The 26,217-nt window shown below is 38.7% G+C and overlaps 1 protein-coding gene across 5 annotated transcripts in view; it reads left to right on the plus strand.

The window, feature by feature from the left end:
• Positions 1–26,217, plus strand: part of prkcaa (protein kinase C, alpha, a) — a 137,612-nt gene that overhangs the window by 63,302 nt on the left and 48,093 nt on the right. For all 5 annotated transcript variants that reach the window (XM_035906238.2, XM_006787517.3, XM_035906240.2 and 2 more), the window contains exons 4-5: positions 15,122–15,233; positions 16,505–16,633. In XM_035906238.2, the coding sequence (XP_035762131.1) occupies positions 15,122–15,233; positions 16,505–16,633 (241 nt within the window). The remainder of the gene's footprint in view (positions 1–15,121; positions 15,234–16,504; positions 16,634–26,217) is intronic.

Consider the following 26,217-nt stretch of genomic DNA (forward strand, 5'->3'; position numbering starts at 1 on the left):
TAGATAGGCTGAGACACTGGGTGGGTATATCAGGGGCTGCTTTGGACTGGTTTGAATCCTATTTGCATGAACGATCCTTTCCTGTGGCTACCTCTAAGTACAGTTCCTCTTCTACTTTTCTTGCCTATGGTGTGCCACAAGGTTCAGTTTTGGGGCCTTTATTGTTCTTGCTGTATTTACTTCCTCTTCAACACTTATTGAGCACTTTTAAGGACATTTCCTATCACTGCTATGCAGATGATATTCAGTTATATATCTCCTTTAAGCCCCAAGATGTTTCCAAGCTACAGATTTTGCACAAGTGCATAGACTCCATTAGAGGTTGTATGGCTGAAAACTTTCTTCAACTAAATGAGGAGAAGACTGAAGTCCTTGTTTGTGCTCCTAAAAATTTTGTACCTAGTGTTATGGAAAACTTGGGTCCACTTGCTACATTTGCCAAACCGTCAGGAACCTTGGTGTTACTATTGACTCAGCTCTGACTTTGGATGCTCATGTAAAATCTCTGGTCCGCTCCTGTTTTTATCACTTGAGAAACATTGCTAAGCTGAGTCCCATTGTATTGCGCTCCGAATTAGAAATTGTCATTCATGTATTTGTTTCATCTCGTCTGGATTATTGTAATTCTTTGGTTACTTGTTTATGTAAAGCCTCTTTGGAGCATCTGCAAGTTGTTCAGAACGCTGCTGCAAAGCTTCTGACCAAGTCCTCCAAGTACTCCCATGTCACACCCCTGCTGATTCAGCTGCACTGGCTCTCCGTTAAATTCAGAATCCACTTTAAGGTTTTGACCTTGACTTTCAGGGCTCTGCATGGACAAGCACCAACATATATAAGTGAACTTTTACATCCATACATTCCCAGCAGGTCCCTGAGGTCATGTGACCAGGGCTTGCTGGTTGTCCAACACACGAGGCTGAAAACAAAAGGCGACAGAGCTTTTGTAACTGTGGCCCCCAGATTGTGGAACTTTCTCCCTTTTGAGCCTGAGATCTGTGGACTCCGTGGTTGCTTTTAAAAAACAGCTAAAAACTCATCTTTTTAAACTTGCTTTTGGTTGATTTTTATTTTTAGGTTTTAGCTTCTGTGAAGCACTTTGTGATTTTTATCTTGAAAGGTGCTATATAAATAAAATTTTGCTAACTTATGAATCAGTGACATTTAAAGACTTCCTGCTTCCTCTTCACACTGAGGAGATATAGTGTTAACAAGGTGCAGCTTCAGTTTGCATCTCAGTGCCTTATGTGAGACTTTAACTGTTGTTTAAACAACACAGAATTGCACAGTATAACACTGTTCTCACTGCAGTGATGTTCTTTGGTATCTTTCATTGGATTTTTTATGCCTCTAATATTTTTTTAATCCTCTATTGTAGAAGTGAAAGCAACAACCTTCAAGTCATGTCTAAAAACCACCAAGCTTCCTTTAGTAAACACAAGCAACACACAATCACACAGTCAATGCACAAATCTATGTCTTACATATTAATAACTATATTGAAGACACTGGGAATTCAATGGATTTCACAAGACTTAGTGGTTCCTGTTTGTTTGTTTTGATGGAAAACGCAGCTTATAAGAATTTATGTCTCTTTGACATTAGACACACACAAATACACACACACACACACACACACACACACACACACACACACACACACACACACACACACACACACACACACACACACACACACACACACACAGCCTCAAAAACGTAAACATACAAAATGCAATTTTTTCCCATGATTCATAAGTACACACTGACTTTTATGCATAAGCAAACACTTGGAAATTTTCAGTACACTTATGTCACATAATTCAATTCCCAAAGCACACACTTACTAACCATTCCATCAGTAGCCACTTTCACACAGCGTGTTCAAGGCTACCTCTGATTTTGGAGTGCCAGCATGATACCTAAAAGTGCAGAGTTTCATAGTTTGAAAAAATGAACTTTGTTTTGACTTCCTCTCCTTCAGAGTCAGTGCTGATGTTGTGGTATTGCTGGAGTGGTGACATCTATGTTGCAAAATAGTGCAGTGGCTATTTGAGCCGTAACCGTGAGCATAAATACATGTGGGTGTATGACGATGTTACTGGCAGTCAGCAAAGCGACCGACACAGCAGGTATACTGGAGCCTTTAGACTGCCTCTTCCGGAACTCAAATGCTCAGTAGAAAAGGGATGGATGGATACCCTGGAAGACAGGTTATTATATTAATGTGTTGTAATCTGTACATATGGCGAGTGATTGGAAACTGCATTCAGAGTAGATTGACTCTACTGGCCGGTGTATAATTGTAAAGGCGTGTCTTTTTTTGATATCTTGTCAAACAGGAAGGCAAGCTATAGTTGTACTGCATGCCACTGCATGATATAAGAATAAGAAGCCAGGGAGGGTGTGAAGGTTGGACTTAGACTGAGACTGGACCAGTTAGACTGAGACCTGAAGCTGCAGCAGGTCTGAAGCTCAGAGCCAGAAATAGAACGATAGAAGTTGCAGATAGGTCAAGCTGGCTCTCTCCGTCTCCTGCATCTCAAGAGACTGCGATATAGTTCTCTGCACTTACGTGTGGTCCAGATAAACCACAGCTGACAATAAGCATTTAAAGCTTATTTCATGTGTCTGGAATCAGTGGCTGGTATTGGTTGTGGTAATTTTATCTTGTATATGATGAATCACTTATCTCATGACACCATGAAGATGATCTTATGTAATATAAGGGATTATTGTACAAACTGCTTGTAGTAAACAAAAATGCTGAATCGAACTGATTAATACATTCAAGCTTCGTCTCCATTCATTCCATGTTGACAGCTTCATTTGAAGGAACACGGACTCACTAATTAACCATCATTATTATATTCATTGCTGATAATGGATTCATTTTCTTTATTTGATGTGGGTAACACTTTAAAATGACTACCATTTATATAATATAAAGCTAATATTATATGCATTATACTGTATCAGAAGCAAAAAAAAATGTCTTGGAGCCATTGCCGCCCCTCATCTGAAGTTAAAAATATGCTTTTATAGACTTGTTCTGGCCTTATATATGGAAGCCCGTTTCCGCCACTGAAAAAAAAAAGAGAAAAGTATCCATTACTTGAAATTTCGAGTTATTTTCTTGAAATTTCGACTTGTTAACTTGTAAAATTTTGAAAAAAGTAGCTCGAAATTTTGACTTCCTTTTCTCAAAATTTTCAGTTAATAACTCGAAATTTCGAGTTAGCGCTGCCAATCAGTAATATACGTGAATGACGTCATTTCCTTGTTACCTGGAAGCTGAAGCCCTCAGCTACAAATGCTACAGCTAAGCTACCACAACTACAGCCAGTCATGAATGCACAAATTTCTGATTATTTTCAGCGTAGCTTCACAAATGATGAAATCCTTATGTTATTAGCTGAATCACATGGCGTTACTATCAGCAAACGTACTCTCGAAAGCACCAATTTGTTGCGATCCGGTTTTGAGTGTGCATTCCACGTAGATTACTGATTGGCAGAGCTAACTCAAAATTTCGAGTTAATAAGTCAAAATTTTGAGAAAATAACTCGAAATTTCGAGAAAGATAACTAAATTTCGAGTTATGAATACTTTTATGTATGTTGGACTTTGGAAAAGCAGATTTTAAAGGTTTGAAGTTTTAGGTACCTTAAATTCTCTACATTCTGTAAAAATGTGAAAATTGTCTTCTCTCCTCATAAAACATCTTTCCCCATGAAAATATGTTTCACACTGGGCTGTGCGGCATGTTTGATGAATTCCTGGACTTCCTGGTGTGGTGTACTGCCAAAGAACAGAAAGAAGAATGTCATTCAATTTCTCCAGTCATTTATTAAACTCATGCACAAACACATTTAAACAAAGCTGCAGACACTAAATGGATTTTAAAGACAAAAGATAACTTTTATGGAGTTTCCTGCAATCCAAACCACAAAGCAAAGAGCGCAGAAAGCAGAGTTGAACAGCCAAGCTACTGGCCCTGTCAGCTGGCTCATTATAGTGAAAAAAGACTCTGCCAAGACTTTGGCTATTAGATAACTTTTTGGAACACATCTTGTGAAGTTCTTTTAATTATTAAGTACCTGACAGATGGCCTGTGGCTGATAAGCCAATTTATTCTGGCTTTTGGCATTTGCAACATGACCAAATGAACCAGCAGGTCTTCTTTTTTTTTAAAATCGTTTCCCTTTTTTTCCTACCTGGACCGTCTTGGAGGAAGGGTTAGCATAGAAGGGAGTAAACAGTGGAGTCATCTTCTAGGTGAAGTGACAGCTGTGACAGCCCCCGCCCTCCCTTCCTCTTCTGACCTTGTGGATGTCATGCACAGCATGTGTGCAGGCTCTACCAATGAGCCAGCTCCTGCAAATGAACACATCTCTATAGACCCATGTGTGCGGGCTAGCTAGGACTTCAGCTTTCTCCAGCTGTGAAAAGGCAAGCAGAAAAACTTATTCATAGGGCTCTAATCAAGAGCTGTAAACTCTGTTCAGTCTGTCTCACATTAGGTTTTTCTCTAAAGGGACCGTTTATGTAAAGCACGTCCATGAAACAGTAACAGTGTTGTCTGCCTTCTTGCAGTTTAATAGCCCTTGGATGTTGTTAGAGTTCCCTCTTCCAGGCTGTTTATTCACTGCAACAAGTGTTAACTGCAAATAATCATCACTAGATATCTGATTTGCAGCAGGGGACTCACACTTGTCATAATGATACTTTAGGAGAGAGTTTAACAGCTGTTATTATTATTATGTTATTAAGAGGCAGTTGACACTTACTGAAAACCTTAATCAACACTTGGACTCTATTCCTTATCAATTCCTTATATCAATTTCTGTTTTTAAAGTACTTCATGTAAATTTATCTTTTGAGTTTTTGAAACACTTTAGTCCTGATGTCTAAAAAAATCTGGATTTTATACACAGTGAAAATTAAGATCTCAATATGACTCCTTTTTTTTTTATGACTCCTCCTATTTATGCTCCAGATACTTTGATGAGACTCTCAAATCATTCTACGAGCTGAATTTTAATGTGGTAAAATCGAATATGCTCTGAAGACATCAACTGATTGAATAACTTGACAGTAAACAAGTTTGTCAAATCATATTTTTTAAATCACACTTTCTTGTGCTGACGCATCTTTTCAGAAAATAAAACGTTGGGGTTACGTGCACATATTTCTCATCTTGAACTCATTGAACCTGGTGATTAGTATCTTCAGTGAGTCCAAGTTATACACTTCCATGAGTTTCAAGCAACGGACCCAACAGGACAGTTGGACGGTTGGACTCAGTTGACGCTTGCATTATGAAAATGCCTTTTCTCTATTGCATCAACAAACTCAATAAAGGGCAGCATGTAGAGACTGATCTGATATAGAACCATCATAAACCACTGAGGTATACCACATGAGACACCGCAGTTTTTCTCACAGTGATTCTGTAAATGATCAGCAGACATCAAAAACATATATCAGTTAAAAAGACAGATGAGAGAGACAGCAACTCTGCACGATGGGGGTCATAACTCTGTTACATAATGACGGAAATAAGAAGTTTAACAAACAGGTTCCTGGAGATGTGACAACTTATCGGCATATTGTCCAAGAGTGACCATAAAAATAGCACCAGTACTAAAGAGAGCAGTGCTGTGATAGGTGTCGTTAATTTAAAGCTTGTCAGAATGGCAACTTGGATTCAGACAGCAGTTAAAAATTTCAGCTGTTATTTGGGAGCAGACAGATGTGTTACCAGATAGCACACTGTGAGGAAAACCCCCTTTGAGCTGCAGCAGCAACCTGCCCTCCCTCTCAGCACTGAGTAGCTTAGTGAAAGGCCAAGAGGAGTCAGGGTGATGATTTGTAGGCTAAAAATAGTAGCCTTGCCTAGTCTAATGTCTGGATAAATGATAGCTTCAGTTTGTTCTCATCAAAATCTCTCCTCATATTAGTAATTGCTCAGTTATAAACGTCAGGGTGAGGATGTTCAATGGACACTACGTGTTCACAAAGTTTGTGTTTGTGTTTACATTCTGGGGAAATAAAGTCATGCTCATAATCAGCCTTTAATTGATTCTCCAAGTATTTTAAACGCCGCTGTGTCTCATTTTTTGAGCGTAATGAATGAGTGTCGCAGTTTTTCTGATACAGTTTTTTTTTAGGAGAGGAGGTGATTAACATGATGTAAAATATAATTAAATGCTGAAGGTCACAGTGACAGAATTAGGTGACACAGTAACACAGACTGCTTATGTTGATTATATGTCATTATCGTGTTGTGAAAGAGCTCTGACAATGACTTTTTGAAAATTAGTTATGAGAGCGGGGGAGAGTGCTGTTTGAAATTTAAAAAGGGGGTCAGAAATTAACCAGAAAATCTCAGTTCAACGCATTAGAGTGATTACTTCTTAAGTTACAGTAATCGACATGCATTTCATTCTAGACTGCAGATAGCATTAGGTGAATCCCCAAAAGAAAAAAACAATAAAAAGTAGAAAATAACAAGTCAAAAACTGGGTAAAGCAGGAGCATCCTGCCAACTGCAATTTAAATGTCATCCCTCAGTGAGCGTACACTGTTAGTTGAGTGAGTGAGCAGCTGGAGGTGAGATAGTTCTGCTGTTTTCACTAATCATCCGATGCTAAATATCAGGAATATTTACCTGCATTTTCAATCCTAAAGGGAACAGATGGCAAAAAAGATAATTGAAGGAAAGATGTGACAGAGCTCATGATCTGTGTGTCTCATGTCACCCCCACTCCTGCTCACTGGCTGCAAATGTCACACCAGGTGGATCTCTTTTGACTCTGTGGGATACAGTTGGACAGCATTAACCACACAGCCTCTTTGATGATTGTTCAGCCCATATTTTTCCACACAACTCAATAAAAAGAATAAAACCATCAGTCGTGTTTTGATTGTGAATACCTTGTTTTTTCATTGCCTGAAACTGATTCTGAATTACAAAACACAGTTTCAGTGTAGACTGGAGCTTCTCTTGTTAGTGTCTGCTGCATTGGAGGTGAGTACACTGCCAGGTCAGAGACAAGAAAGCAGTTAGTCTTTAACTCAGTGTGTCAACATGCACTTAAGCAACCGGATTAGAGTCCCATTTTTGCAATAATGTGAATTTTTAAATTGTATTTCCCTGATTTCACAAGTGTTTGAAAAGAGATTATTTGTGTTGGTGAAATAGTTTGTAAAATTCAGTCACATGTTGATAGGAAGCAGTGCATCTCATTGATACTACTTTTGTTTTACTCTGTCGAGATAAGCCCACACTAATATTGAGGTCTGAGGTCTGGGGAGGCTAATTGATGACTGATGGTGTTACATTGTGTGGTTTGAATTTACTGCCATAGCAGTTTGTTTGGGATCTTTGTCAAGCTAGAAAAAATAAGCCATTACAAAGTGGCAATGGTGGATCAAATTCTGATGGCACTTTTCTGTGTTCATAATTCCATCAGTCTTGAAAAGATCTCAAAAATCACAGGTTGAAATGTAGCCCCAAAATCTTGACTGACCCTGCACCGTGTTTTAGAGATGCCTGCAGACACTCACTCTTGTCCCGCTCTTCTGACCTCCTCTGTATGTACTGATTGGACTCAAAAATGTAAAACTTCATAAGATCTTTTGCCAATGATTTTCAGTCCAGTCCTTGTGGACTTATTCATACTTGCTCTTTCCCCCTTGTTTTTTTTTGTTTTTAGCTTTTTTTTAAGGCATGATTCATATGTCAGTGTTTACTGTTTCAGCTGCAAGCAGAATGAAAATGAATAAGAAAGCAGCCAATGTCCAAAGAAAAACTTTGAAGTTACTTAAGAGAATCTTGAGCAAAGAGTACTACTGCTCAAGATTAGGGATGGATATCGTTCAGGTTTTATCCGATACCAGTATCAAACCGGTACTTTTGAAAAGGTGCCATAATGGCACCGGATACCGGTACCCATCCCTACTCAAGATTGATGCATCAGAGAGCAACTTGGGATTAGTATCTTGCCCAAGGATACTTGGCATGCAGACTGCAGGAGCCAAGGATCGAACCCCCAACTTTCCGATCAGTAGGTGACCTGAGCTACATCCACCCCCAAAAAGAAAGTCTGGCTCTTTGGAAGCAAAATATAAAGAAATGAAAGGTGACTCAAGACTGCTGCGCAGCACTGTGCATATCTCAGTTTCCTGTGTGATCTGAGATAATGCACATTTTGGTCTTCACCTGCAGCCTGGATGCACTTTCTAGACTTCTCCCGAAGCCTTGACATTAACGCTGCGCTCTGACAGTAGAAGAAGGTTTTGTTTACATACTGTAATGATGGAGGGAGGGAACAAGGGTTTGATTTTAGGCTCTCAATACTTTGACATCAGCCGCCCATGTTGATAACATGGGTGGAGAGTCTAGGATGACCCCAGTCTTTAACATTATCCCCTTCTGCCCGCCCCTTCCTCTCCTGCCGGGAAACCCCTGTTCAGCTTCACCCTGCCAAGCTGTTCATTAACAGGAGCTGGTTGGCGTCCTGCTTGCTAATCAAGCTGGATTGGAGAGTCTGGCTAATTAGCCGACATCACTGCGCTGACCCCCCATGCTTCTGTTTTCATTACTATCTCTTGGCTGCTTTGGGTCTTTTGATCAGCCCTCTGCTCTGTGTCTTTTTTTATCCATGGCCTCGTATGCAAATCTGCCTGACACACTACTAAAGGGCAAATGCTAAAATGTTTTTAAAGATACAAGGATATATTAAAGAACAACACAACACTAATTCAAAACAAAATAAAAGCATACCTTGGAGTAAATTGTTCTGGTATATTTTCCATCCATAGCATAGGAAAAGCTGGCTTTTGATTAAAAACACAGACTAATGAGATAAAAGTGTGTGTTTTAAGCTCGTTAGTAATGTTTGTGTACTTTCTCTTAAAGAATAAAATTGATGATAAAATAACTGTCTCCTATTTTTTGCTCTGCACAATCATAAAGTGCAGTCGAAGTGTTAATGTGTCTCTGCTGTTGTTTTTAAGAGAACATCAGATTGTGCCCATCCCTTTTTAACAGCTCCACTGGTGCACACATGTTGTCACAAACTGTGCACACATGTCTTTTAATAGCTTTGGGAGCTGAGCACACTAAACTGGAAATAATTCTAGAGAATTCTGTTTTGCATCTAATGCATTTCTGCTGATGTAAAATCGCCCTGTCTGTGCATAGGACATCTGGGAAATCCTGTTGGCCCTCATGTTACCAAGGGGCATCCTTCATACTACATCATCCACTCACCACGTGCTGTAACACCACCTGGCTATGGGCTGCCATCGCGGTCTTCCTCTGCTGAGCCTAGTGATTGAGTTCGTCGTTGCTTTCGGTATTACACTCTGCTTCCCCTGCTGTTCTGGCAAAGCAGCGCCACCCAGTCTGTCTTGAATTTCCCATTAAGACCCAATTAGGCTGTAATAGGGGATAGAAGCCACAGGAGTAAACCCTTCTGTCCCGCAGCTTTCAGAAAGAATGCGTTAATGGACAGCCTAGTGTGTGCTGTGGTGTGTAGTCAGGTACACTCATTTACAGGTTTCATTTTCTGGACCATACGACTCGCCCTAGTGAATCTTTAAATGGAACTTTGCAAACCAAGCACAGCAGAAAGTGTAAACCTACCAGGCTGGATGCCAATAACAGTTTGTTTAGGCTCATGTGTTTAGCTACAAGTGGTTCGACATGAGATATATATTTATTCACAACACATGACAGCCAGCATCACTCATCCATTAGCCTTGCTCCTTGGCATGGTCCTAGGGAAGGAAGTGTTTTCCTTTTGCTTATCTTCACTTTTGAAATGAAATTTTGTGCAGACTTGAACTGCGGGATGTACTGTATCTGTGTGAAATTTAATACATTAATTTCCTTCTCATTATTGTAGTAACTCTACTGTCATAAGGTAGTGTTATTACAAAATCCATCCATCCATTCTGAGCCTGTCCTAGCTGCCACTGGGCGATTGGGCAGTCTGCCAGTCTGTCGCAGACTCTCAGACACTTTAGCATTACCGATTAACCTAACTCTACTCACCCAAAGAGAACCCACACAGACATAGGGAGAAGATGCAAGCTCCACGCAGAAAGGCTTTGGACAGATGGTGAACCTTACTGTAAAGCAACAGTGCTAACCCCAGCACTATCATGCTTTTTACAAAATACCTGCAAAATTGATAATAATCCTCTTTAGCGGTACTCGAACATAATGCTAGTAGCCTAGTGTTAGGTTACTTTAGCATCAGTGTAAGCAACACATCTGTACATTTACAAACGTGCCATCTCTAACACTGGTTTACCATTTCTTAGACCATTTTCATTCAGTGCAGCTCTAAACTTTTCAAGAAATTGAGCTGCAAAGACCCGATGCAGTTATATAGGACATCAAACAGTCTTTAAGCCGCCAGCTCCCTAGTACAAAGTGCTAACTTGGACAAACATGTATTTATTTGTTTTTTTGTTCTGAGTGTTTTCCATTATCTGGGAGCATTAAGCCATGGTTCACCCTTTGAAAAGCTGATGTGAAATACACAATTGATGTGCAGCTGAATGTTTGTCCTAGTTGCCATCACTCATTCATGCCGTAGATGAGGGAATAAAGCAAAAGGGGAAAACAAGAGGATTATCCTTCAGGATCAGCTGTGTGTGGGTGGATGTGAGTAAGTACTGCAAGTGCAGTCTCCCTCTCTCCCTCTTTCACTCTCTCCACTCTCTCCACTCATGTCTGTCAACCCCTCTGTTATCCTTGTGTGTCCTTGGCTAACATACTAACTACTGACCTGTAGTCAGTGTGTTGGGGGTAACTAAGTATATGGTGTCGAGGTTGCAAAGCTCCTGTATCAGATTTACTCTCAATGCTGAATATGTTGTATTCCACACCCCCGTATAGATTGTTAATTTCTCCTTACTTGACTGTTTCACACATGAAAATGTTGGTAAACTTTTCTGTTTGTGTGAGCTGTTACCCCAAAGTTAGTCATCCAAGCCCAAAATGTGATTCTCCATCTAAAAAAAATAAATTAATTTGTTAAACAAAAAAACAAAACAAGGAAAAATGAACCCTTCAACATGTAATTTTCCTGTAAATCATAATTTATTTTTAGATAAATAACATATGACTTCACAAATTTAGCACTTACAGCAGTGTAGCTGATTTCTGCAAGATCTGAAAAGGAAGCATTTCTCTTAGACCAGCAATGGTGTAAAGCCTCAGCAGGCTGACATGGAAGAAAGTGGCAAAGAAATCTCACGAGGAGCCCGAATGAGTCTCTGTTGCATTAGTCCAGAGGCCAGTGTCAAACTGACTGAAATGACATTGATCACTGTGGCGCCTCACTGTGCGATACTGTCAGCTCTCGCTGAGATACGGGTCATACGTCTCCTTTTACTGATGATTTATTCTCTGGGTTCAAGCTCTTTTCATTCGTTCTACGTTTGACGCCGCTATATTTTTCACGATCGAAAAAAATCGGAGGGATGTTCTCAGGACTGGTACTTTTTCTCATAGGATAAGAGACGCTTTCCTGCATCCAGGGAATATATATTGGCAAGTGTTCAAATAGATGCAGGGAAAAAATCTAATGAAGACTAGCCTGGATAGTGTTATTAATCCTAATCCACTTAAAGGGTTTTCTAACTGAAATGAATTTACAAGACAAGCACAAGTTGAGAATAAGCAGGATGCACTGTGTGTTCTTGGAAAAATGGCAGTCTTCCAGATTTCTCTCTAGCAGAGAGTACTTCCGAAGCCTCATGTTGTATGTGTGAAATTAATGAATGTATGCAAGTGACTGGGAGCCTACCCTGTATACCGTATGCGAATGCTGCTGTAATATTTAAAGTGATCTGTGCCTTATCACATGCCCTACACATTATATCAGTAGCAATGATATGCCAGCCATATGTTTACCCTATGCATCATGCGTATGTTTGCACTGGGCTCTTGCTATTTACTGCTGTGTACACATATATATGAAAAAGGGAGGCAACTGATTTTGCTTGTTTAACAGATCACATAAAGAAAAAAATGCTTTACTTAACACCTGCAGATATTTACTTAAGAAGTTTGCGCCCACTCCAGGTTGATGCTGTATTTTATGTGCTGAAAGGGAATGTTAAGTGAAATGGACTTGTAATTGCCGCATACCATTTTGCTGCTTAGTTGAACTGGACTGAAGGAAGGATACCTTAAGTAATGTCAGCTCACTCCACCTGACCACTATTTATAGTGTTGCAAATGTAGCATTATTTTCCTCAGCCTATTTTACCTGTAGCAACTCTACTTTTATCTACCAACACATTTGCCTGTTTTGGCTTGCATAAATGTTAAGTTTTGTTCTCCACATTCCCTTATTTGAGTATCCAAATTTCCCCAAATTTACCAGTGGGATGAATGTCAATGAGGCTCTGATAAAAACGATGGATGCTGCATTTACTTGAAAGGTAGGAAGGGATGTGTAAATGCAAATATTGGTCCAGTGTTCATGAATGACAAATGCAAATGAAGAACAATAGCTGGGATGTTATTTTAGTTCTGTCTTACAATACTAGCCACATGTCATAATGCATAGTGTTTATATTTATATATATTGCATGTTAATAAGCTCATTATTTTTTATGATATAATATATAATGCAGTGGTGACATTTGAGGGTCTTACTGTATCTGTAATTGCATTAAAGATGCAAATCACATTGAGTCATTTTAATTGATAGATGGAATTCATTCATTCACCACTATCCTAAAATCAAAACTAAGCCTTCCACTTGAGTATAATTTATCTAAATGTATTTTATGTCTTTAATTTTATGTTAATATAATCACGTGGCAAATGTGAATCTGCTATGTGAGTAGCTCTGTGCATTGCAACACTGTGCCAGATCAGTTTACAGCCTGTAAAATGCTTACATTGCAAGAGTGTTCATACTCTAAGGGAGCTGTGGATGACAATATTTAAGGCATGTCAGAAACATTAGGCATATTTTTTTTTGCACCAAAATATTAGAGTTTGATAAAAAAAAAAAAAAGAAAAAAAAAAAAGGTTTATTTGCACATGCTACAACTAAGATTATGTTGCTTTATACAATGGTAAATACTAGCAGAATTGAGTATGGAGGTTTGTCTTCCATGTAGGAAAAAAATAAATAAATCCAACAAGTAGTTCTACAATTTTTACAGAGATGTGAGTCATACTCTTCCAGACTTACACAGAGACTTAAACACAGTTGTGCACTCTCATTCTCCCCATTAAACCCCTAATTTATTTCATACATTGTGATCTAATAATCATGTGGAGAGCCCGGAACAATGAACAATTTTAATAGAATAATAATGAATAATGAAATGAAAGGTTTACACATATGTGCACAAACAGTTTAATAGGTTAGCAAAGGAGCAACACATCCTAAGACACTTCCGTATGGCGTATTTTCAGACACTTGTATTTAGGGCTGCCAGGATTAGTCGACTAGTCACGATTACGTCGACTATCAAAATCGGACTGATTCAATAGTCGACGTGTCGTTTGAAGCTTTGTAAGATCACAAAAGCAGCAGGAATAAGTAGTAGGATTTAAGAGTGTAATAATAGACTGAAACAGAAGATGGCAGCATTGCATGTACAAGGATGCCAGCTGCCGTTAAACTCCGAAGAAGAAGAAGCAGCTCTGTCCCAGTCAGAATTCAGCCCAGCTCAGTTTCCAACAATGGCAGCATCTAGTTATTATTCTTTCTGGGTCACAAAATAAACGTTTAACATATTTTCAGGCGAGAATGTAACTATGTAAACCTCAAATATCTGCTCAGTTTATGAAGACACCACATATTTTCAAAAGCGCTCCAACGTTTTCGGAGACTTCTGTTACCTACTAGCTCGATAGCTAGCCGGGGGCAAGGCTCACTAGAGCCACTGAGAACACCGGACTCCCGGCAAATCATCTTCAAACCCACCGCCGTCTTTCGCTACTCAGGTTAAATATATATAAGTCACTTAGATAACTTTTTAGTATTTATTTGTTCCTGAGTAAATCGGTTTGGCTGAGATTAAAATTATAGTTTTTACACAGATGAATAAAGCAGACAAATGATTATCAGAAGTGTGAGATGCTCTAGAATATACTCCGGTGTCCCATTACATTTTAGATAGCAAGGAGTTTATTAAACTTAACCGAAACAATCTGCAAATTTCATTAAAATTTAATAAACTATCATCTTGTCTTTATTTTTAGTTAGCACATACCTTAAACACTTAAAGCTGTAAGCTAATGATAGTTATATAAGAGCAGATGCATGCTGGTGCAATAAGCTGTATGTTTTACGTTCAATGGATGCATGATCTGATTAGTCGACTGATCACAAAAATAACCCTAACCCTATCAAAATAATCGTTTGTGGCAGCCCTACTTGTATTGTGAATGTAAAGGAAGACAAGAATATTTTTTATTATTTTAAGACTTTTTATTTTGTATTACCTTGATAATATTTTTATTGGAGTAGATTTTATTTTGAGAAATATTATATTGTACTAAAGAGTCATGGATAATTATTTGAGTCAGCTGCAGTGTTTTTCCTACATTGGTACTCTTGAATTTATGAGCTGATCTCTAACAATAGCAAATTATTAAAAAGTTGTTGCAAATTGATCGGCTTGTCACCTTCAGTTGAACCATAAAATAACCAGTGATTGCCGTCTGTTAAGAATCAGCAGCGTATTATCTGCTGGGTAATTCCTCTGAGGTATTAGGTTGACTCATTTTGTCCTTCATTGATGACGTAGAATGCCTTTTTAACGCAGTGCCATCCGAGTGCTGATTTTCCACCTCGTCCCTTGCGCACAGAGATTTCTCCAGTTTCTTTGACTCTTTTGATGATATGTAGTGTAAATAATGAGATATTCAAAGGTTTCCCTCTAAAATTGTAGATTTCTTTTTGGATCTGCAAATTCTTGTTTCAGTATTTAATTTGCAATTGACCTTTCTGGATTTGAATACTTGTACTGTGATAAATTACTCTTTGTGCCCAGTGTTTAAGTAAAATGAACAGTATATGTTCTCAGTGGTTGTCAACCATTTATTTTCTTACTCTTTTGGTCTTTGCAGGATCCCAGAACTAAGCACAAGTTCAAGATCCACACCTATGGGAGCCCCACCTTCTGCGATCACTGTGGCTCTCTCCTCTACGGCCTCATTCACCAGGGCATGAAGTGTGACTGTGAGTAATTAAGTTTAAGGGAAATGTTTAAGAGAAAATGAACATGTGTGACTCTACACTGATTATGTCGTAGTTTAAAGCCATTTTTTCAGAATGACTCTTGTCAAAAAATATCATATGGGGATCTGTTCCCCTCCTCCTGACTTTGACTCATTAAAATTACACATTGTCTCTCTTCACTGTGCGGCTGTGTTTGCTGCACTTTCATAATAAGCCTCGTATCAAAGCTTTTCTGAGTCTTTATTAATATTTCCTCCTTAGTTGTCTTTCCTTTAATCTTGCATTAGTGGATTAACGTCTGAAAGCCTTAATGAGCTCCTGCATTATCTGCTACATACTCAGAATGGCAAAATGATTGCTCTAGGGTGTACAAAAATAGAGATGTGGAAATTATATTTTAGCAGATAAGCCACACCTCTAGTCACGCCATTATGTGATTATACATTTTGGTAGTTTTAAGCACTGTTAACACAAGGTTGTGCCAGGGAGGTACAAATAATACAACAGTCCCAAGGAAGAATGTGTCAGCACCACAACCGGTTTTCATTTATTTTCACCTGCTGACCTGATGACGTGATGATACAACTGTTCCCAATCCATGAAACGACAGCTCAGCTGACTGACACACATGTATGAATATGGGTCATAACCTTGTTAACTGCTCTTCAAAAAAATAATAACTTAACATTGTGTAAAGATGGTATTCTTATATTAGCCTACTCCAATGGGACATTAAGCTTGCATGTGTAAAAACAACACTTGGAATATGGAATATATTTTGCTGTCCATCTTATATAAGACTTGTGTGTGTGTGTCCATATGTGTGTGTGTGTGTATACATATATATATATATATATATATATATATATATATATATATATATATATATATATATATATATATGTGTGTGTGTGTGTGTGTGTGTGTGTGTGTGTGTGTGTGTGTGTGTGTGTGTGTGTGTATATGTATGTATATATATATATATATATATATACATACATATATACATGTATACATACATGTATACATATGTATATATGTATGTATACATATATATATGTATATATATATATATATATATACATATATATATGTACAGATAAGTCAAAAAATGTCTTTTGCATCTTTATCTTTAAAAATACTTTTTCCATGTCAGTCAATTCTGAGAAAGCTGCCATTCTTTTTTCAGTCACCTTTGATTGATTTGAATCAAATGCATAATGTATAAACTTGCTTTTCTCTGATATCTTATATTTCCTCTGTCCCACCAGCCTGCGATATGAATGTCCATAATCAGTGTGTTATGAATGTGCCCAGCCTGTGTGGAACTGATTACACTGAAAGGAGGGGGCGTGTTTACCTCAAGTGTGAGGTCAGCGGAGATAAACTGCAGGTCACAGGTAGGCCTCATAACCCTTCATAGACTCTTAATGAAATGAGCTTAAAATGCAGAGGGGATGTACCTGAACCGACAGATTTATACTAATGTGTCACTCCACATCAAATGGGATGAGGGTATAGATGGTTGCAGACGCTATTGCTCTGGTTCAATTGTAAGCGTGGATCCATCTCAACACTTTACCCTTATTGTCAGTAATCCCTGATTGCCCACTTTCACACACACACACGCACACACACACACACACACACACACACACACTCACACACACACACACACATTCACTGTCTATCCCCGCTGCCATTACCTGGATTGAACCATCCTCATTAATTCTGCCTCAACTCGGCCTGCTTCCGATGCACTGTGTCGAACTTCTAGTTACATAACTGGCCTTGAGACTATCGCCTATCAGTATGCCAAAAGCCTGCTCGCTTCTGGGTCATAGATCGATAAAGTTTCTCCTGTTTAACATTCTGCTGTAAGAAACGATTCACAGTTTCGACACATTTGGAAGGCAATCCCAAACCAAATATGTAGTCCTGCAGTGGTGTGTGGTCTGCTGCGTAGGCCTTGTTTTGATACTTTTTTTAAACAGTCACGACTCGCTCTGCGTTTGCTGGATTTTCTATGTAACTGAATTGTCTCTGCAAAGCAAATTCAAAGCTTGATTTTATTAATTTATGTCCAGTCAGAATTACACACAGACAGGATCTGAGTGTTCTCCTTGTGAACAGGGTCATGGCGCTATAATTATATGTCTCACTATTATTCATTTGAAGGCTGCTTTACATGATCATGTCACTGGCTGTTATTGGTGATGCATCTGGTTTTAAAGAAACATCTGTTAAGCTTATTAACAGATGTGATATATTGTTGATAGCATTTCCTTAGTGCAATATATAAAATATTGATGACATGTTCCATAAATAAGAAAATTGTTTCTTGCAGCCATTTGTTTTGATTATGTTAGCAGGCGAAAAAATAGCAAGGCTATGTGAGAAATATACAGTACTGTGCAAAAGTCTTGACTCTAGCAGCCTGTCAGCATAGAACATAATTTGTTTTTATTTATTTTGTTGAATCTATGAAAAATGCCAAAGACAGCACAGTTTGAGAGGCTTGAAACAGTATTACTGCACCAACAAGGTGATTCCCAAAGAGCTATTAGCTGAAAACTTGCCATATCTTGGCATGTTATGGAGTGTGTCTTTAAAAAAACTGAGGAAACTGGACAAGTGAAGGATAAAAGTCTTGTCTGTGTGTTGTTTGTCCCGTCTTACTGCCATCACCCTCCACCGTTCAACGGCAGATCACCGCCCCTCCCTGAGCCTGGTTCTGCTGGAGATTTCTTCCTGTTAAAAGGGAGTTTTTCCCTCCCGCTATCGCCAAGTGCTTGCTCAAAGCGGGTCGTTTGATTGTTGTAGTTTTCAGTGAATTATTGTAAGATATTTACCTTACAGTATAAAGTGGCTCGTGGCAACTTTTTATGATTTATCTAAATAAAACTGAATGAAAAAAACATTTAAAAAGAAGATGTGTCAGACATAAAGACTCTGAGTATCTGAAAATCATGTTTTTAAGAAATAAGAAAAAGTCCAGAAGACATGACAGGACCTGAGAGATGCATCTGGCTCATAAGTTGATCCATTTATTGTTGACAGAAGGCTCATCATAAATGGTCTCAGTGGAAGGGTGCCTGCCAAGAAGTCATTCAGACAGGAGAAAAGACTGAGGCATGACAAATGAGGAGTAGCTCAAGATTTTATCATTTTTAGTGTCACAGCAGTTTAGGATAAAGTTTCATGTCTCTCAACACCATGCAGTAAGTTGTCTCTACACATAAAAAATGTCTCAGGGTTAAGGATGGAAATTTACTAAAATATAGCAAATCTATTATGATTATCACTAATTCAATTCCTTATTGAGAGTCAACACCAACTCTAAGCAGCATATCAAAGACATTAGAGTTATGCAAATTAATTGCATGCTGCGTGGTCAATTGTTTGTGCATGTTGGAGGTATTTTCCCTCTTTGTTGTGATCAGTGTTGGGGTTGTTACGCAAAAAAAAAAAATCCCTACCGTAATGAGAACACACATATGATCTTTCTCTTAGTATTTAGGTATGAACACAAAGCCAAACACAGAGCAAAATTAAAAACCAGCACAAAGAGACTTAAATGCGATGGTTCAGTGATTCTACAGCAGAGACATGAGCAGGTAGAAATGGAGGTTGTAGCTTGATTTCTGTTCCCTGTTGAAGTTCAGGGTCTGACTGCTGGGCTGGGGTTGGCATTCACTTAGCTTTCACATAACTCTGGGCTCTTGGATAGCTTAGCATTAGCATGCTGTCTGGTTAGCGTAGCATTAGCTTGCTTTCTGTGCAGGTGATTGCAAAGAGTCATAGTTGTGTTAGCAGCATAGTGCAGCTGTTTCTGCCTTGAAGGCAGTTTATACTTTAGCATTGCACTCTCGTCTGTGTTTGCTATTAAAATAAAAGCACTGATAATTTTCACGCTTTAGACTGTGGCTCTATTTTTCTTCACTAACTAACTGAAATCGGCTGATTGCAGTACAAGTGTAAGTGGAATCATAAGCAGGATTAATATGCAAGCAGAGTAACAATTCCAAGGATTGCTATCCCTACTCAGGATGACACATCTTGAACACAGGACTGTTTAAAAAAAAAGAAAAAAGTTTTTTGACCTCCTGCGAAATCGATTTCCTACTTTTTCCACCAGCTGGTGTCATTTTGTGTCAGTCTATCTGCGTTTCTCTCTGTGTCTGTGTTTGACACAGTATATAATAACACAGTATATCCAACCAGACAGATACATAACTGTCTGACTACAGACAATTCACAACCATAAAAGACAGAGTTATTAAACTTTGTATCCAGGTGTGCAGTAGTGATCAAAATGAATGCTGGGTTTGAAGACAGTTACAGTCTTACTTATGAGTTCTGAGTAAAGAAAGCTGAAATAAGGGGTCAAAAGGGTTGATGCCCCTTCTGACTTTAGGCCTCCTGTCCAATTTTTCTCTCTCTTTGCTTTTTAGAGTGATCCTATCACAAGATAATCTCCAGTTTCTATATAATTTATGTGTTTATTTGTCTTTTGCATGACTGGGCTAGCCAATTTCCAAATATAAACAGCATGAAGATGAAGTGTTTTTGTTTATAAATAACAAATCATTTCAGTTTTCAATTGTTGTTTTTGCAGACAGCATAAAATAATCCTTTCAGAGCAAATAATGTCTGACCAGCTGCTGTAGTTAAGCTGAGATAATTTCATACATAATCTGTCAAATGTATTTGCTGTTACATTCACAACTAAATGTGGCACAAAATGAACACTGTTAGATGGTGTTAGATGCTGCCATTTGTGCAGATTCTTCAGTGTTCAGTATGCAGCTGTTCAGGGATGTGTGGCCCTAATTGTGCATTACTGAACAAAACTCTGTTATCAACAGGGACAGTTTGTACCAGCTTAATAATAATGATGCTAAATGTAGAAGAATAAAGGGGAGCAAAAAATAGGTTTTTATACCATTCTGTGCAAAAATATAAAACAGCAAAGGAATGGTTAATATTGATTTTCAGCTCTTTATGTAAAAGGTTATAAAATAGTGGACTGTAGACAGTGAACAGTTGCCCAACTGTGCAGTTTATAATGAAAAAAGAAGAACCCAGCAGTGTGTGTGTCATGTAGGAACCCATTTTGTGTTGTATTTCAAGGCATGCTGTAAATCCCCTGGCTGAAATGATGCATTAGCACATTAGCTAGAACAATAGAGATGGCAGGGAGTTGACAGCAGCCACACATAATCACTGAATTAACTGGCTAAAAGGGGTCAGTGCATTACAAGTCCCTGCTGAACTTCACTGACATTCACTTATCAAATTAACACTAGAAACAGGGTCAGTGTTGGCAGGGAAATGGTGCAAATGTTAGGGAATATGTTTTGAGTGAGGAACAAAATGAATTGGACGGTTATATCATTTCTGTGCTTATCTAAGTGTTATCTAAGCACAACTGTACTCATTTTTTGTTTTGCTTTCCTTGGCTAAAAATAGAAAAAGGAAAAAGGAACCGAGATGGTCATTTATTGGTACATAAATCAATGATTATGATTGACTTGGACTAATTTCATGCAAGATAATGCAAATACCTGGCTCTGACCTTTGGCACTATTAGTGGAATTATTGCAGTTTATAGTAGTAATACACTTACCTGCTGGGTTAAGCGTTGGGGTTTTAGGACTGTAATTAATCATTTGGATGCAAATTCTTAAATGTTTCAACAGAGTTCAAGTGTGACATGAAACATAAAGTACAACTATACCCATGAATAACCAAGATTAGGTTTATTCATTCAAGATCGCTCTGCTTCTTATGCTTCTCGCTCTCCTCCTCGCTTTTGCACATTCAGTCTCATCTGGTTGCCAAATTCAAGAAATAATAATAATATCCTGCTGGCATTTTTGGCCGCATCTCCTTCAGAAGCATTTTAGTCCAGTATTTCTTTCATTTTTGTTGAAATCTGCACTGCCAGCGTATCTCAAGATAATAAAAGGTGGATTGTTTCGCACATTTTCACACATACTATATGCACTGTGTGTGAAGACGCCTGCTAATTTTAAGCTTACATGCGTTTAAGAGCTCACGAGTGTGCATGTGTCTACATCGGGAACAGGAAACCACGATTATCACCTCTAGCTGCGTTTCATTTGACTCTCGGCCTTCTGAGGCACATACGATCAAATTCCTGATGTGGACTCGGCGAGTTCAAATTTGCATGTGCTCTCTGGTTAGCGTTAGCGTGTGCATGTGTGTTTGCGTGTAGGTGTATTTCTGTAGAACTGCTGTACCAGCCTGCAGCCCACTCAAGCCAGATTGCATTGCTGATTACATTAGCTGCTGTAGATGCCCCGCAGACAGCCTGCCAAACAGAGTCCTGTTACAGCCAGTCAAAAAGTTTACAGAGAAGGTGTAGCAGATAGCTGGGAACAATAAAGTCCACATCATTTTCACATGCATCATTCCACACAGAAATATGAGTGTTTACAGACTGGTGTGTAGGTAGTAGGTAAATCTTCTGAAAGCTTCATAAAACAAATTCCCTACATTGTTGTTAAACGCAGAAAAAGGTTGTAGAGATTTTGGAAAGTACATTTTATAGATAGAAGTTGAGTACATAACAAACTTACATACAAACTTTGAAATCCATAGTCACCTGATGTCTGACAGAAATTGTAAAGATTTATTAGATATATGTGAGGTACGAGCTGCTTGAAAGTGCAAAAATACCTTTTTTGTTACACTTTTTTCTCTCTTTTTCTTTTTCCTGTAATTGCGAGGAGGTCAGAATCGTTCTATTGTTCTTAATATACACAACATATTTCCCTAGATCCCTTGATTCAAATGAGGATATTTGGTTAGAGGCCTTTTTTAAAATAGATGCAGCTGTGTATGTTCACAGTTTTTGCTTTTTCGTATACATTTGCCCCACAAATCAGTAGCTTGGTTAAAAATGCTCTCACATGTAAAACAAGACTAGAGTTGGAATGGGCAGAATTAGTAGCGTGCGATGGTGCCTTTAAGTGGAGAAGGAAAACTTGATTTCCTGTGAGTGGATAATGATTAGTGTTAGAGTTCTTACACAGTGTGCTGTGATTGAAGAGTTTCTCCAATTTCCTTGAAATTCCCCAACTGGCCGGAGCCAAAATGTTCAACAGGAAGTGGCATAGATGCCAAGGGAAGCAGCTGCGCTTTAAGCAGATGAATAAAGTCACACATAAACCTCAGTAATAATAACAATATGAATAATAAGAAGAATAAAATGAGTCATTTCATACCGGCGAGAGGTGTTTGTGCAGTTTGCAGAAACATGCATGAGCTGTTCGAGTGTGTTTTGTCAGTTGGAGCAAAATAGAGAAAGGGATATGGTGAGGAAGACAAAACAAGATCTGTTTTTCCTGGTGAAGGACAGAGATAACCCACTAACCTTGTTTTCTGCCTCTTATTCCTGCACATAGCTCCCCTCTGTTAGTTGGCTCTGAGACAACAACAACCCTCCTGTTTTTTTTTAATTTTCAGCAACCTTATTGTTCATTGATTCTCTGCAAATTTTTCCAGAGTTGGAGAAGTCTTTTGGTAGAGAGCCCTTTGCCGTACGTTCATTTTTCTGCTTGTTTACTGTGCACGAATGTAACAAATGAATGGGGTCAAACTCGGTTCAGGCTTAGCAAATTGACTCAGAAGTATCACTTGGGGACGCTTAACCTTATTTCATCCTTCAACAATATGTACTTTTACCCGCTGCGATCATAATAACTCAGTCAGTGACTAAAAATTGGCTTCCCTCTTATCATTACATCTATCAATCTAAGCAGTATATAAAATACTGAAACTCACAGGGATTCCCTTCATACTTTCGCCAGACTTTAAGATACTCCTACTAGTTGGCGTTTTGTTTGAGGATTGCTCCTAATCTTCTCCTGTTAGTTTGCTACTGATACACATAATACATATATAAGTATACATAATGCAGCCCATACATTGTTCAAAACACTGCTCACACTGCAGTAAACAGCTGACACTGAGAGGAGACTCCAGACAGACTGTAGGAGGATGTTCTGCAGAGGCCGACTGTCTCATAACCTGATAGTTATGAATCACATATGAGTAACCTGATTACTGATTACATCCCTGGAAACATTAAATTAATACTACAAATTGCATTCAAACAGGTGTGTCCTTAGTTTTGGTCTTGTAGGGGTCTGTTAGTCAGTAGATTGAAGAAAAGAATGCCAGTAATGAGCAACAGTACATTAGACATTCTTAGTCTTTCAAATATAAAAGCAGATATTTACTCTACAGAGACAGCACAAGCTTAACTCTGGGCAATTATTACATTTCAGTTTGGTTCCCATGTTGACTTACCCAATTCTTCAAACTAGCATCATTCACCACCCCTCTCACCTTCCTTTTATCTTTGCTTTAACTTTCCCATTAGACTTTTTTGCCTCCTTTCTTCGAATGTGCCTCTGCTAGTTGTTACATTATACCTGCTGTAGGAGTTTACATGTAGGTGCATTGTAGGTGTGTGTAGGTCAGATTGGCAGCGGAGGCTATAGATGTGGGTGGATCAGTGAAGCCAGATTTGACTGTTGAACCTTGGAGGTGTAGTTACACTTTACAGTAATCGAGAAAGAAAATTCACCCTCGATGTTGTTAACGTCTTCTAGCTGATGGAGCTGCAGTTGCTTTTGCACTTTTCTTTTCCTGTTGCTGCTTTTGTGGTTTTCTCAATCCTGATAATGCTTGCCAAAAATAGACAGCGTAAGGTTCAAATGAGATCCTGACAGTACTGCTAAAATCCATTGGCCCTTCAACCATAAAGGAAAATACAAATTATTTAAGCATGTATGTAGTTTCTGGGTTCATGGTCAAGTTGCCAAGGAGACATGAAGTGACCCAGTGTATTTGTGATAGCTTATAGTAATAGTCACTATGCAGTTTTGTGCACACTGATGGTTTCTAAAAGTTTTCCTGTCACATTTTGGATATTCGTTTGCCAATATAGTCTGCACAGTGTTCCATCAGTTTTGTAGTACATCCCTTTTCTTACCTTTTCTTCCCAGTGATCAAACTCAATTAATTAGTAAAATGTCAAAATAAAAGTCCTTTCTGGTTAAAGTATGCATCCTCACCTGTTCATTTGAAATTATTAAACACAAGTCTTTACTCTCTGAATCCAAAGAGGCCTTGCTGGAAGGCACAGTTAGAGTCGGATCAAAGCTCTGTCTGAGTTCTGGCGGAGGTTACGCCAGAACTGCCCAACGACAAGCTGCATCCACTCTGCAGCATTTTCTCTGAGTAATTTCCATTTCTTTGTAGTGTCTGAGTCATTCTGCAGAAAACCCAACGAGTTCTTGCCAAGAGAAAATTTACTTTAAAATCCCGCTATTAAACTTTCCCAGTGAATCAGAGCTAAGACGGAGCAGCTGACAGCACTTGTGATGCTAGCGTTGCCAGCGTTTTTCCACTGCAGGGTGTTGGCCACTGGGCCAGCAGTGTCTCCTGCCTGAAGATTGTGCAGTGAGCTCTTTGGCTGTACAGCTATGTCCTTGTAATGAAGATATGCACAATCTGAACAGTACGATGAATATATTATCGTTTGAAACAAACTTCACAGCTCTTTTAGCGCCCATTATGTTTTCAAGTTTTAATAAATGCATTGCATTTGCTGAGATAATATCCTCACTCATCAAAGTAGTAACAAGCACAGGCATTCAAATTTATGTGGCCTGCTTGTGCAAGATTACATTAAATTTTTTTCAGGCCACTTTGTAAATACCAGGCTTTCAAGGTACAGAGTTAGACACACTTAAGGCTCATTTGCTCAGGGAGGATTTGCACACAGTGTTTACAGAAGGAGGTGAAGAACAAACATGGCTGGCCTAATTTTTAAAGTCGGGTCATCCTGCTTCAGCCAAAGACGAGGCTCTGTGCGTCTCTGTAGATGGCTTCGCAAAGTAAATAGAGACTTGAAAGACTGTGGCTTACCACAGCATAATATTGGGTTGTTGTCATATCCATGCACACTCTCTTATAATACGCTCTTTATTTATCAATCATAGCTTTGTAGATCGTGGAAATAGTGCTGTTCCAGCGGTTCTGGGGGATTAAAAAAAAAAACACAGCAACCGAACAGATCAAAAATCAAATTTGGGCCAACACCGTTGTGCCAGATTAAAGCTAAGCTAAACTAGACTAAACTGTCATCACAAACAATGCGTTATTTATTTCAATACTGTAATCAGAGCATTTACAGTAATCACTCAAAATCAGCAAGAAGAGGCAAGTAGAAGCAGCTGTTTACAGTTTGCAGCGGTCTCTCTTCACTTCCCTGCTGTTTCCTGTCTGTCTTTGAATCCTTGCGATAGGGATAGAAACTAATTAGAGTCAAAAGTTTTGTTTACAAGCATGCAAAGTCAGCAGGCTAAGAAACCAAACTTAGTGGCGACTTTTGTCTGTGTTTCTATTGATCTCACGTTTCCTTTTTCGCTAATATTACAGCATACACTAACAGTAATTGCATCCAGTGCATCCAGAGTAGGCAAAAGTCTTAATAGTGCCTTATATGGATATTTAAAAAAAAATGGGCAGAACTGAAGCCATGGATAACGTAATGATGAATGTATACAACTAAAAAAAAATAGTCCTTTTTTTTATTGTTTGCATTGTAAGTTTAGTTGTTCTGGCTCCTTAACCTAAAGCTTCGTTTTTCTGAAACAAACAGTTGCTGACAAACAGTCATGAATGGAAATTTGGTTAGAGTTCTGGAGGAGGTTTTCCTGATTGCAGGGAAACCGTTGCTTTAAATCATCTTGTGCAGCTTGCTTCTGTCCTATTAATGCATAAATGCACACACAGACTTTCTCCTTCCTTCAGTGTCTCTCCGGACCTCGGAAAACAGCTGAACTTTGTTGCTCCGGGATTTGTGCTGCTAGACTCCCAGGAGTCATGTCATTGGTATTCCCAGTGTGTTTGTCAGTGTCCTGCCTCAACTCCCTCCTCTCAG

Source organism: Neolamprologus brichardi, chromosome 6 (genome assembly GCF_056152115.1).
Source record: "Neolamprologus brichardi isolate AB-2024 chromosome 6, ASM5615211v1, whole genome shotgun sequence".
Lineage (NCBI taxonomy): Eukaryota > Metazoa > Chordata > Actinopteri > Cichliformes > Cichlidae > Neolamprologus > Neolamprologus brichardi.